Source organism: Sinocyclocheilus grahami, unplaced genomic scaffold, assembly GCF_001515645.1.
Source record: "Sinocyclocheilus grahami isolate Dianchi unplaced genomic scaffold, SAMN03320097.WGS_v1.1 scaffold261.1, whole genome shotgun sequence".
Classification (NCBI taxonomy): Eukaryota; Metazoa; Chordata; class Actinopteri; order Cypriniformes; family Cyprinidae; genus Sinocyclocheilus; species Sinocyclocheilus grahami.
Genome location: NW_015505440.1, coordinates 780,597 through 792,883, shown reverse-complemented (window position 1 = coordinate 792,883; position 12,287 = coordinate 780,597). Strand labels below are relative to the sequence as shown.

Sequence of the window (12,287 nt, the reverse complement as noted above, 5' to 3'; positions counted from 1 at the left end):
TTTTTAAATTTGACATTTTATTTAAAATTGTATTTTATAATTTATATTGAATATATATTCTTTATAGTAAATGTTCAATATATTTAAATACATTTAAATGTGTATATTCGGATCACTTCAAGCTCAAAGTTCAGCCCTTTGCACCAGAAAGGGGCGTGTTTTCGCTGACAACTGGGCGGGGCTTAGATGACGTCATCGGAGTAAACAGAAAAGATGGCGACGCCGTACACGGGAGATCGGGGTTTAGGGACAAACGCTGTTATTTCAGAAAGTTTCGCCAAACGGTTAACCGATTTACCGGCGGAATTATTAGAGCATATATTGTGCTTCCGCGTTCTAAACCATATCGACATTTGCAACGTTTCCTGCACGTGCAAGAGGCTGCATGACGTGTGCCATGGCAGGGGAAAGGTCTGGGCGCATCAGTACAAACTCAGGTGGCATAAATTAAAAACATTTCTAAATGTTGCTTGATACCTCCATCGACCTCCAGTTTATCAAACCATAAGAAATGCGTTTGATCCCCGATAGGCGGTTTAAGACGTGCATTTAGCTGTCAGGTCGTGTTCTCATTCTGCTGATGCACCAAATCTGTCCTGTGTGCACATGCAGAGATGCATATGTGATCATTCATTTTTATAGGCTCGCCTCCTATATGTTGGGGGGGACTAAATGCACTTATAATTGTTGATAATGTTAAGTGACATTGAACACAGAATTGCATGATATTCTGATGTGCTCATAATAAATCATATAAATTAACCCCTTAACTGTCACTCACATTTTTGAACACAGACGTGAAAGTGCACGATCCACACTTACATTTGTATAATTCATGAACGAAAACATTTTGTAACATGATATTGACGTACCGTTTTCGTGGTAATGCAATGTTTGATTTTAAAATGGGTTTCAAAGGATGCATTTTGAGATTTAAAGTTTTCAATTGATGTATCATTTCTAAAGTGTGATGAGAAAAAGGCAACAAAGAAGACTTTTTTTTTTGACAAAGGTCAGAACTCCTGTTATGATGTAGATTTTTGAGGTGCGCCCTTGTCAAAAATGTATATTACTTTTCCTACATAATTTTTTAACAAAAACATTGGTCAAATATCTATTTAGGAGTCTTAGACCTTTCCAACGATATATAGTTTGTCATGATTAGATTAGGATTTCATTGTAATATAGTGAAGTAAACGTAGGCGTCCCACAGAGGGGACGGGTGACAGTTAAGGGGTTTTAAAACAGAAGTTAACATGAGCTTCTTTAAATAGAAGTATGGTTGTAAGATTATTACATTTAGAGTTATTATAGTAACAACAACTACTTACTCTTGTGTTTTTTAGCAGATACTTGTAAATTACAGCGTTTAGGTAGATTTTGCATCAAACTGAATTGACAAAATGTACCCTCTACTAAAGTATTTGTTTATTTATGTCTTTTTTTTCTTTTAATAAGACGCACAACATTACACTAGCCCCATTTAAGGAATAGGTTTAACATATTTGCCATCCCCCTTTTGCAAGGTCAAACATTATTGTTGTGTCATTAATATTTTAGGTGGCCCAGGCTGCAGAGATTTTATCAGCAAAATGAGTCATACGATTGGCTGAAAGAATTCAAAACCCGGCACGTGGTTGGTCAACAGATAAGAAGAACAGTAGAGTCTATTTCCAAGAGGTTCTTCACAGAAGTTGTGAGTGGCTTTAAAAGAGACTCAATTACAAAGCAGTTGATCATTCTCTCAAAAATTGTAATCTTTTTGGTATGGTCGTTACGCTACGGTTGGATGGGTATATTTGTACGGTAAGTTGGATTGAATCATTTGCTTTAGTCACTAACCCAGAGACCTGTAACTCAGCCTTGCGTTGGTCAGGTTCTTGGAGACAGCTTTGCGGAAATCGATTCTCTAGGTGCTCCAGAACACTTCTGTGAGGATGAGCTGCTTGGCATTTTGAACTCGGACAAAAGGTTAGAAAGGAGCTCACGATTATGCTATTTTATTTTCCTCTTAACACTTAATGGTTTAACTGAATGAATGCATTTCCTTCTTTCCCAGGAAATGTTTGACACTTAAGTACTATGCGAAGAAAATCCTGTACTTCCTCCGGCAGCAGAACATTCTGAGGAATTTGAAGGTTTTCCTTGAGAGACCACCAGAACAACAATCAGCCCTTGAAGGTAAGCTGATGTCTCACAAAAGAAGAAATGTTTTATTTCTTATTAAAAGAGTAATTCACCCAAAAATTCTAATTTGCTGAAAATTGAGCAGATTTGGAGAAATTTAGCGTCACTTGCTCACCAGTGGATCCTCTGCAGTGAATGGGTGCCGTCAGAATGAGAGTCCAAACAGCTGATAAAAACATTAGAATAATCCACAAGCGATCCACACGACTCCAGTCCATCAGTTAAACATCTTGTTTGTAAGAAACAGATTTTGGGTGAACTATTCCTTTAATGGAAAAATGGTAAATAATTACTTCATAATGCTTTACCTTACCAGCGACAAGGCCAAATGATAATATATGTTGTGCTGTAACTGTTATCATATATAATAATCATAGCTCAAATACATGTATGATGAATTTGAAACACGTGTGCTGCATACTGAGCTTTGTAATATTATCAAAAATGTTCATACACATCACAATATTCGCAATGAAATTTGTCAGTGTGCACAGGAAAGGTCGACTCCTCACTATATTATTATGGATGATTGAGGTTCAACAATGTTTAGATCAGTGATGTACATCAAATAACACACGTCCGTTTGTTTGATCTCCAATTCTAGGTGCTGTTTTGATCGATCAGTATTGCAACCCTCTGGTTGATATCACTCTTGAGAGCATATCTGCGCAGATAGAAGAAATCGCTGACAAGGTGAAGAAGTATCTACGAGTAAAAAATGCCACACACCCAAGTCTACGAGCCAGTCAAGGTCAGTGCGCAAGAAGAGATCCGGAAAATTCAATTGACTATTCTCATGAGGTCTATTAGTCAGACCTGTGTAGTCAGGCTTATGTTCTTATGATAAAAGCTTTCAGCTTGATGTTGATAAAATAAATGTCTTGAAGGTCTCTTAGTTTAATTTTCAACATCTGCTTTGGACTGCATTGGGCAACCATAATAGCATTGTTGTTCTTAAAGCTGTAGCATCCAACATGTGTCTTCACTGGAATGTTTTTCCAGGTGACTGCTTTGTTCTGGAAAACCTGGAGTTTCAAAGGCAAGTCATATGTGCTCTGAATGCTGTGCTGTATGACCAGCTGCAGTACAAGGGCAATGAGCGTGACTACTACAATCCACTCAACTCATACATACATCAGGTATCATATCATATCATAGATATCATAAGTTAGGCAGGTCTGGATAACCAGTGTCAGGGGCAATGCATTATATAATTATGTAACATGCATTACATAAACATTTTTTTTCAAGTACCATGTATTTTTGAATTATTATTATTTTTGTGAAATAAGTAACATTACTAATATATATACAATTTATTCAAAGAATACAGCTGTAAGCATTTTATGATTTATTATAGGATGAGTAATTAAATTTTAAATGTCTTTTAATTTAAACTTTTCATATAGTTATTTTTTATTATTATTTGATGAATGGCAAGTTAATGGTAAAACAGTGTTTATTTGAAATAAAAGTTTTTTTGTAACAATGGAAATCTTTACCGTCACTTTTGACCAATTGAATGTGTCCCTGCTGAATAAAAGTATTAATTCCTTTAAAAAAGTCTACTGACCTCAAACTTTGAATGTTAGTGCATTTGGTGGTGATAAGCACTTATTTAAAGCAAAATCAAAAATATATTATGTATAAGAAAAAACACTTTTGATACAAAAACAAATCCACAAAACACTAAAGTAATTTAACATGTTACTATTTAATTATGTCCATATAATTGTGCTAAAAATAAAATAAAAATACTTTGTACTGAATGTGTACAAGTTTTAAAATTTAGACAGAAATGTACTTTATTTCTCACAATGTGCCCCCTTGTGGTCAGGTGCTGCTCCGTCGGACAGGCATTCCCATCAGCCTCTCTGTGCTTTACATGACTCTGGCCAGGAAGTTAGGAGTTCCTCTGGAACCTGTCAACTTCCCCAACCATTTCCTACTCCGCTGGTGCCAAAATCAAAGGAGGTGGGCGTTTAACACATTCTATTGCAGTCTGTCAGAATGAAATTACATAGCAAACCCCAGTCAGTTTCAAGTCAAATGTATTGTTATAGCTCTGTTTACAATACACATTGTTACAAAAATAATGATGTTAATGTTTATGATATCTTCATATCTCACTGCCACATTTAGAGCTGTGAAATAGTGTAGTTTACATTTTGCAGTGATACAAGCAATCAAGCAGTTGAGATTTGCTTTATAGTAGCCTATATATTGCCCTGTGTGAGTATACTGTGTACATGCGGATAAAGTTGGACATATATTTCCAACTTTATATAAAGTGCTGGACGACAATATCATTTTTATTTTGCATCCAAGATTTGCTACATAGTATATGTGAACATACTGTTAAGTAGGATGTACTATATATCCAATTTATCGCCGAGCAATAATATAGTTTACGTTTTCTGACAATATAACAATAATCTCAAACAATAGTGCTGTGCTTGCATTAAAAATAAAACAACAGTGTAAGTTGACTAATGAGTTGTTTTGCAGGAGTGAGGACATCTACGACTATGTATACATTGACACGTTTGGGAAAGGAAAGCAGCTGGCTGCTAAAGAGTGTGAGAATCTGATCCGACACCAGGTGGGAGCAGATTACTACAGCGCTATAAGCACCGGCGAGCTGCTGCTGCGGATGGTGGGAAACCTACTTAACATCGGCAAAAGAGGGTGAGAATCACACATGCATTTTGATTACTTTAAATGAGTCAGTGTGTTGTGAAATGTTGTTTATATTCATATTGTTGTACTGTTGTCTAATGATCGTTGCCTTAAAGCTCTGCACTTAAAGTTTTATTGATAATGAAGGAGGTGTTTAAAAGACTTGTTTCATGCTGCTTGTATGCTCATTAGTAAGCCAGTCAGGGAATTCTGCAGTTTTAGACAGTGTTTTATGTAAATAAAATCAATTTTCTTGGCTGTCAGCTGAAGTTGTCAGACCCACGTTTGTTACAAAATGTGCTTGCATTTGTGTTTTGTCTAGGGAAGGGAATGAGAAATCATATCAGCTCCTGCGGGACTCGCTGGATCTCTACCTCACTATCAACCCTGATAATGTGCAGTATCTTCTGCTGCAAGCCCGTCTCTACTTCCACCTGGGCATCTGGCCTGAGAAAGTGAGTTATATATACTATATATATATATATATATAGTTTTTATAATTATTAAAATAACTAAAGCTGAAATAAATAATCAAGTTAAACTAGCTGCAACTATCTGAAATACATTTTTTATTTTTTATTTTCTTTCCTTTTATTTCAGTTAATGAATCATTTAAAGGGGTCATATGATGCGATTTCATTTTTTCCTTTCTCTTTGGAGTGTTGCAAGCTATTGGTGCATAAAGAAGATCTGTAAAGTTGCAGACTAAAGTCTCAAATCCAAAGAGATAGGCTTTATAAAAGTTAAGAGTCAACCACGCCTACCTAAAACGCCTCGTTCTAACACGCCCCCACATGTCTACATCACGATGTGGGAAGATTTGCATAACGCCGCCCAAACGCAAAGAAAGAAGGCGTAACTTTTATTCTCGCTGTAGTATTGTTGTTGCCGCCGCCATGTCGTGAAGGCGCTGTGTGCTTGATTTCTCTCTCTCTGTCTCTCTCTATCTCAGGTGCTGGATATTCTACAGCATATCCAGGCTCTAGACCCGACTCAGCACGGAGCGGTCGGGTATCTGGTGCAGCATACACTCGAGCACATCCAGCATAAGAGGCACCCGGTAGAGCCGGAGGTGAAGAGACGCAGCGCGCCTGAGCACAGGGATGTACAGTACTCTGTAGGCCTCATCATGAAACATAAGAGGTGGGTTCCTGTTTGTGTGAGTGGTAAACTTATGAACTACATGGAATATGAAACTGAGAGCAGCCAGGGAAACGTCTATAAAAAGAAGTGATGCTAATTTGTAACTAATAATAATAAACACCTGTCGTTACTTCATTTCTCCAGGTGGACCTCATATTGATGATGCAAACATACTACAGTCCTGGGCCAAATAATACAAAGTTAAATCAGACTATTATTGGCACAGGATGGCAATGCAATCTTGATTTCAAACCAAAACGTTTTAATGCTTTGCATAACTTTAGGTAGACTGTAGATGAACCATGCATTTATATTTAATACTTGTGACCCTGGACCACCAAACCAGTCATTAGGGTCAATTGTATGAAATTGAGATTTATACATCGTATGGATAAATAAGCTTTACATTGATGTATGGTTTGTTAGGATAGGACAATATTTGGCCGAGGTGCAACTATTTGAAAATCTGGGGGTGCAAAAAAATCAGAATATTGAGAAAATCGCCTTTAAAGGAACACTCCACTATTTTTGAAAATAGGCTCATTTTCCAACTCCCCTAGAGTTAAACAGTTGAGTTTTACCGTTTTCGAATCCATTCAGCCGATCTCCGGGTCTGGCGGTGGAACTTTTAGCTGAAGCTTAGCATAGATCATTGATTCTGATTAGACCGTTAGCATCTCACTCAAAAATGACCAAAGAGTTTCGATATTTTTCCTATTTAAAACTTAACTCTTCTGTAGTTACATCTCTTCTGTAGTTACATCGTGTACTAAAATCGACGGAAAATGAAAAGTTGCGATTTTCTAGGCCGATATGGCTAGGAACTATACTCTCATTCTGGTGTTATAATCAAGGAACTTTGCTGCCGTACCATGGGTGCAGCAGGCCTAGCCATATCGGCCTAGAAAATTGCAACTTTTAATTTTCCATCGGTCTTAGTACACGATGTAGCTACAGAAGAGTCAAGTTTTAAATAGCAAACATATCGAAACTCTTTGGTCATTTTTGAGCGAGATGCTAACGGTCTAATCAGATTCAATGATCTATGCTAAGCTACAGCTAAAAGTGCTACCGCCAGACCCGGAGATCGGCTGAATGGATTCGAAATCGGTAAAACTCAACTGTTGATGATGCCAAATTGAGCCAAAAATAGTGGAGTATTCCTTTAAAGGTGTCCAAATGAAGATCTTAGCAATGCATATTACTAATCAAATATGAAGTTTTGATATATTTATGGTACAAAATGTACAAAATATCTTCATGGAACATGATCTTTACTTAATATCCTAATGATTTTTGGCACACAAAAAAAATCTATAATTTTGACCCATACAATGTATTGTTGGCTATTGCTACAAATATAACCGTGCTACTTATGACTGGTTTTGTGCTCCAGGGTCACATTTAATATTCACAAACTGATGTCTCTCATAGGTCAGGCTACAACTGCGTTATCTACGGGTGGGACCCTAAATGCACCATGAGTCAGGAGTGGATTAACACTATGAGGGTCCATCAGCTGTCTAAGGGGGCTGATCAGCCATTCTACAACGTCTTAGTTCAGGATGGGACATGTAGATATGCTGCGCAAGGTGAGTTTTTCCATTGATCCAAGATTTAAGCAATGGAAATGACTCTATCTAACAAAGTTTTAGGTTGTGCATATACTTTTGCAGACTGGTTTATCATCACTTTCTGGTATCTGAAAACTAGGTCTTTGTCCTAATTGCTCTCAATTTCATCAGCATCAGTGAATCATTTCTTTTGGGGCAAATGGGTGAGGTCGTAATTGATTCGAGACAATTGCAGTCTTAAAATAAAAAAAGAAACCCTCACTTTCTCTTTTCGTTTGCAGAGAATCTGGAGCCTCACTCCGCCCCGCTGGAGATCGCTCACCCTGAGGTCGGCCGCTACTTCACAGAGTTCTCTGACACACACTACATCGCTAATGAAGAGCTCCAAGCGCGTTACCCAGAGGACATGTGCAAGACCCACAGGACTGTAGAGGAGCTCTACCACGGTCTCAACCCCAACTCAGGGCTGTCACCGGAGCCCACCGCCAACTTCCAGGACCACGATTTGTTAGATCCGTAGAGAAGAATGCCACCTCCTTGCCTCCCTCCCCACTATAGATGCGTAATGTCATTCACTTTCTCCTGAACTGTTAAGGGACTAGAGTTAAGGGACAAGTTAAAGGAATAGTTCACCCAAAAATGAAAATTTGCTGAACATTTACTCACCCTCAGGCCTTCCAAGATGTAGATGAGTTTGTTTCTTCATCAGAACAGATTTGGAGGAATGTCGCATTACATCTCTTGCTCACCAATGAATCATCTGCAGTGAATGGGTGCCGTCAGAATGAGAGTCCAAACATCTGATAAAAACATCACAATTACCCACAAGTAATCCGCACATCTCCAGTCCATCAATCAATGTCTTGTGAAATGAAAAGCTGCATATTTGTAAGAAACAAATGCATCAAGATGTTTTAACTATAAACCATCACTTCTAGGCAAATTACGAGTCCATAATCCAAAATAATGCATTGTCCAGTGAAAAAGTTAATTCCCTATTGTCTCTGAAATCAAAATCCACTGACAGAACTGTTTTAAATTTGGATTTCATTGGAGATGGCAATTTTATAGATAAAAAACCTCTTAATGATGCATTTGTTTCTTACAAGCATGCAGATTTTCACTTCACATGGCATTAATTGATAGAATGGAGATGTGTGGATTATTGCAATGTTTTTCTCAGCTGTTTGGACTCTCATTCTGACGGCACCCATTCACTGCAGAGGATCCAAGTGATGTAATGCTAAATTTATCCAAATCTGTTCTGATGAAGAAACAAACTCATCTACATCTCGGATGGCCTGATGATGAGTACATTTTCATATTTGCATGAACAATTCCTTTAAGACAACATCTTGGTCCTAGATTAGTTTTAAGCGCAACTCTGAGCCAGAGCTGCAAATGTAGTCTAAGCTGAAAGAAACTACACGTGTTGTATTTGAGTGGTTGAGTATAAATGATGTGGTTGAGTTACAGTATTTGTGCAGATACAAAATATACTTTAGATAGTATGTATAGACTATGTGAACTTTACTACACTACACAGGGTCTGAGAATATGTGTGTTGATGACCAGGCCCGTTCCTTATGCCATCAGTCATAACACATCTCACTGAACTAATGCACTAATGTCACATATGTTAACTAACATGCACTTGACATGAAGTAAAATGTCTAAAGCTGTCACCTTAAAATATTTTGTAATCTTTATTTCAAAGTTATAAAAAAAAAGAAAGAAAAAACCTAGAGAACAAGGGCTCAAGGAATTCTTGGCTCATAGTGGTTGTAAATGCAAAGGTATTGAGAATATAAGAGAATGCATCGCAATAAAAGAATAAGCACTACTTTGTTGGTCTGGTTATTTCTTTATAATTGTATTTTTATAACTTATCTACTTGCTTTGTAAGTGTAGAGATTTTATATAGCTAAATATTTAAATGTGTTCATCTAACTATGATTCCCTTCCAGATTGCCCAGGAATATGTAAATAAAATATTAATTTTCGTATATCTGCAAACGTTTGAGCACGTCTGCCCCAAACTTTATGACGCATTACTCTTAAGCAAACTGAATATTTCGAGGTCAAAATACAAATATAGGCAAATTTGTGGCATTGACCATGTGAAGCACAAGTTGCTCTTTGCAATATTCTTCAGTCATTCTGTAGAACATGATTGTCATGTCAGCTAGAGATACAAATCAAATATTAAAACGTGCTGGAATTTCATTTGTCAATGAAACATTTTACTTGAATTGCTATGCTGATTTAATTTTGCTGCATATTATGATGATTAGAAAAGAAGGCAAAATTGAAGCATTGTCACTAGTCGCCTCTGATTAATGTTCCCCTGTTCTGTTTTAACATGCACTGAACACCTTAAAGTGAAAGTTTGAGAATGAATGGCAAACAAGTCAGGGTGGTGTCCCTCTTGTATCCAAAGCAGAGTGTGTTTGCATTAACTGTAATACTCATCCAAAGTCAAACAACCTTAAATATTTATAATGCAAATATAAGCATCTACCACACTATACCTTAATCCTTTCTCTGGCTGCAGAAGACTGGGTGAATAGCACGAAAACATTATTTGACCTGTGATATTCGCATGAATAAGAAGAACAAAATAATATCTTTAAGAAATTGTAATCATACAAATTATTTTTAAATATTTTAATAATCATAAAATAATATTTCATGTATTTAATATATTTATTTATTTTATTTAAAATATGATTTTAATTCATTAATATACATTTTATACATTTCTATTAAAATAAGTATTATTCCATTTATTTACGACATTTATCTTTTTGACAACGACCCCAAATATCTGCTATGACAAGAAAGCGAAGATGTCTTCTTTTATACCTAACCCAAATGTCCATTTCTGGGTCTCAAAATAATTTTCAGACTCATAAAAAAAAGAAAAACGGACGAGAGACTCAGGTGTGTCACTGACGCGAATTTGCATATTTCATTAGCGGGCGGAGCTTGGCTATCAAAGTCTGAGGGACAAGTTGTGAAAGTTCTGACCATTCTTCACACGACTTTCTTTCTGATCTCTTCCGGACTTTAACATGGGAGCTTCTCAGTCTGGACGAGTGCATATGTTCCATGATCTGGCTGATAAAACTGGCTGTGAGTATCCATAAATCTTTTCAATGTGTAGACAGCGACATTTTTCAGGTGCTTAGAATATGTTTGTAAGTGACTTTACAGACAAAGTAGCATGGTACTGTGATAATATCAGAAGGTGGTACCATGGTAGTACTTCAAAGAATGTCATAGTACCAAAAAACATGGGCCATAATACCAAGGTGCGTTTTTTGACAATTTGAAGTTGTCCAAAAGTTGCTGCAATATATACATAATGTGTCTAAATTTTACAGTTCTTATATACAGCATGCTGTACATAGGCTCTAAAGTGATTAACCGTCGTTAACACTCACAACAGCCTAAATCTAATGAACCCAAAGTGTCACTCAGTTGGAATGTAGAAGTAGGAGGACTTTTGGAGAAGCACAAATAATCCCATTCATATCTATAATTGGGGAGAAGCATTTTCACAAGAGTTATTTACTGTACAGCTGTGAATGTGTGAATACCAAGCACATATTACACCGAGCAAATCTTCTCAAAACTAATTGTACTACCTCACAAAAAATAGAAAAGAATAGAACAGTAACGCTTTACAATAAGGTCCCATTCATTAACATGAATGCATTTTTGTTAGTTTAAAAAGACAAGTCTTCATTGTTTGTTCATGTTAGTTCACAATACATTGACCAATAGTTAAGTGTTGAAATTAACAAACTAAAAAATAAAACAAAATGATGTAAAAGTATTGTTAGTTGATGTTCACTAACTAATGTTAACAAATGAAACCTTATTGTGAAGTGTTACCATATAACTCTATTGTGTTCAAACGGCTGTAGGATAGTGTAAAAGTACAATATAGACAGACATGTAGCTTTCACTGCTATGTAAAACTTGAGTTTTTCTGGTTTTACTTGTTTTTCTGTCTTTTTCATTTCTTGTTTGTGTGTGTATGTGTGTAGTAACCTATAATTTACTTCAAGTCCTTTCCACATTCTCAGAAAAAAGGTACAAATCTGTCACTGGGCCGGCATCCTTTCAAATTGGACTAATATGTACACTTTAGGTACTAACACCTGCAGCACTCTCAAATTATTTCTCTTTTTTCCCACTCCCCCTGTCTGACTGGAAGAGGTGGAGGTACTGGTCTGCTTATCTCTAATGATTGGAAATGTAATCCTTTACCATCTCTGAGTATCAACAGCTCCTTTGAATCACATTCAGCCACTATTACCCACCCTCTTAAAATCCATTTTATAGTTGTTTATCGACCCCCAGGACCACTAGGTAACTTCGTGGAAGAATTAGATGTGCTGCTCTCAAACTTTCCTGAGGATGGTACTCCCCAAGTTATGCTTGGCGATTTCAACATCCACCTAGATAAACCTCAGGCTGCAGACTTCCACACTCTGCTTGCTTCTTTTGATCTCAAGCGAGTATTAACTACGGCTACTCACAAATTAGGCAACCAACTGGACCTTATGTACACACGACACTGCTCCACTGATCATGTGCTCGTTACTCCACTGCACACCTCGGATCACTTCCTCCTCACTCTTAACCTCAACATGGTTCCTGACACAACACATACCCCTACACATCACTTTTCGA

General features: G+C 36.9%; 2 protein-coding genes across 2 annotated transcripts in view; both read left to right on the top strand.

Annotated features, from left to right (window-relative positions):
• Positions 1-193: 193 nt before the first annotated feature.
• Positions 194-8,247, top strand: fbxo21 (F-box protein 21). The gene is made up of 12 exons (XM_016290658.1): positions 194-437; positions 1,561-1,696; positions 1,862-1,971; positions 2,060-2,181; positions 2,792-2,938; positions 3,190-3,326; positions 4,025-4,161; positions 4,696-4,875; positions 5,189-5,321; positions 5,819-6,009; positions 7,444-7,601; positions 7,865-8,247. Exons 1-12 carry the CDS (start codon positions 214-216, stop codon positions 8,101-8,103), a joined length of 1,914 nt encoding a protein of 637 aa, XP_016146144.1. The 5' UTR covers positions 194-213; the 3' UTR covers positions 8,104-8,247.
• A 2,319-nt stretch (positions 8,248-10,566) lies between these two features.
• Positions 10,567-12,287, top strand: part of tesca (tescalcin a) — a 10,266-nt gene continuing 8,545 nt past the window's right edge. Inside the window, exon 1 of the mRNA XM_016290659.1 lies at positions 10,567-10,718. Coding sequence (XP_016146145.1) covers positions 10,658-10,718 — 61 coding nt within the window. The 5' untranslated portion in view covers positions 10,567-10,657. The remainder of the gene's footprint in view (positions 10,719-12,287) is intronic.

What these genes read in the sequence shown, in the direction of transcription:
- fbxo21 (XM_016290658.1), top strand. Translation starts at nt 214, where the DNA reads ATGGCGACGCCGTACACGGGAGATCGGGGTTTAGGGACAAACGCTGTT. An exon ending in GCGCATCAGTACAAACTCAG is followed by an intron (nt 438 to 1,560) that starts GTGGCATAAATT and finishes TTAATATTTTAG; the next exon opens with GTGGCCCAGGCTGCAGAGAT. An exon ending in CTTAACATCGGCAAAAGAGG is followed by an intron (nt 4,876 to 5,188) that starts GTGAGAATCACA and finishes TGTTTTGTCTAG; the next exon opens with GGAAGGGAATGAGAAATCAT.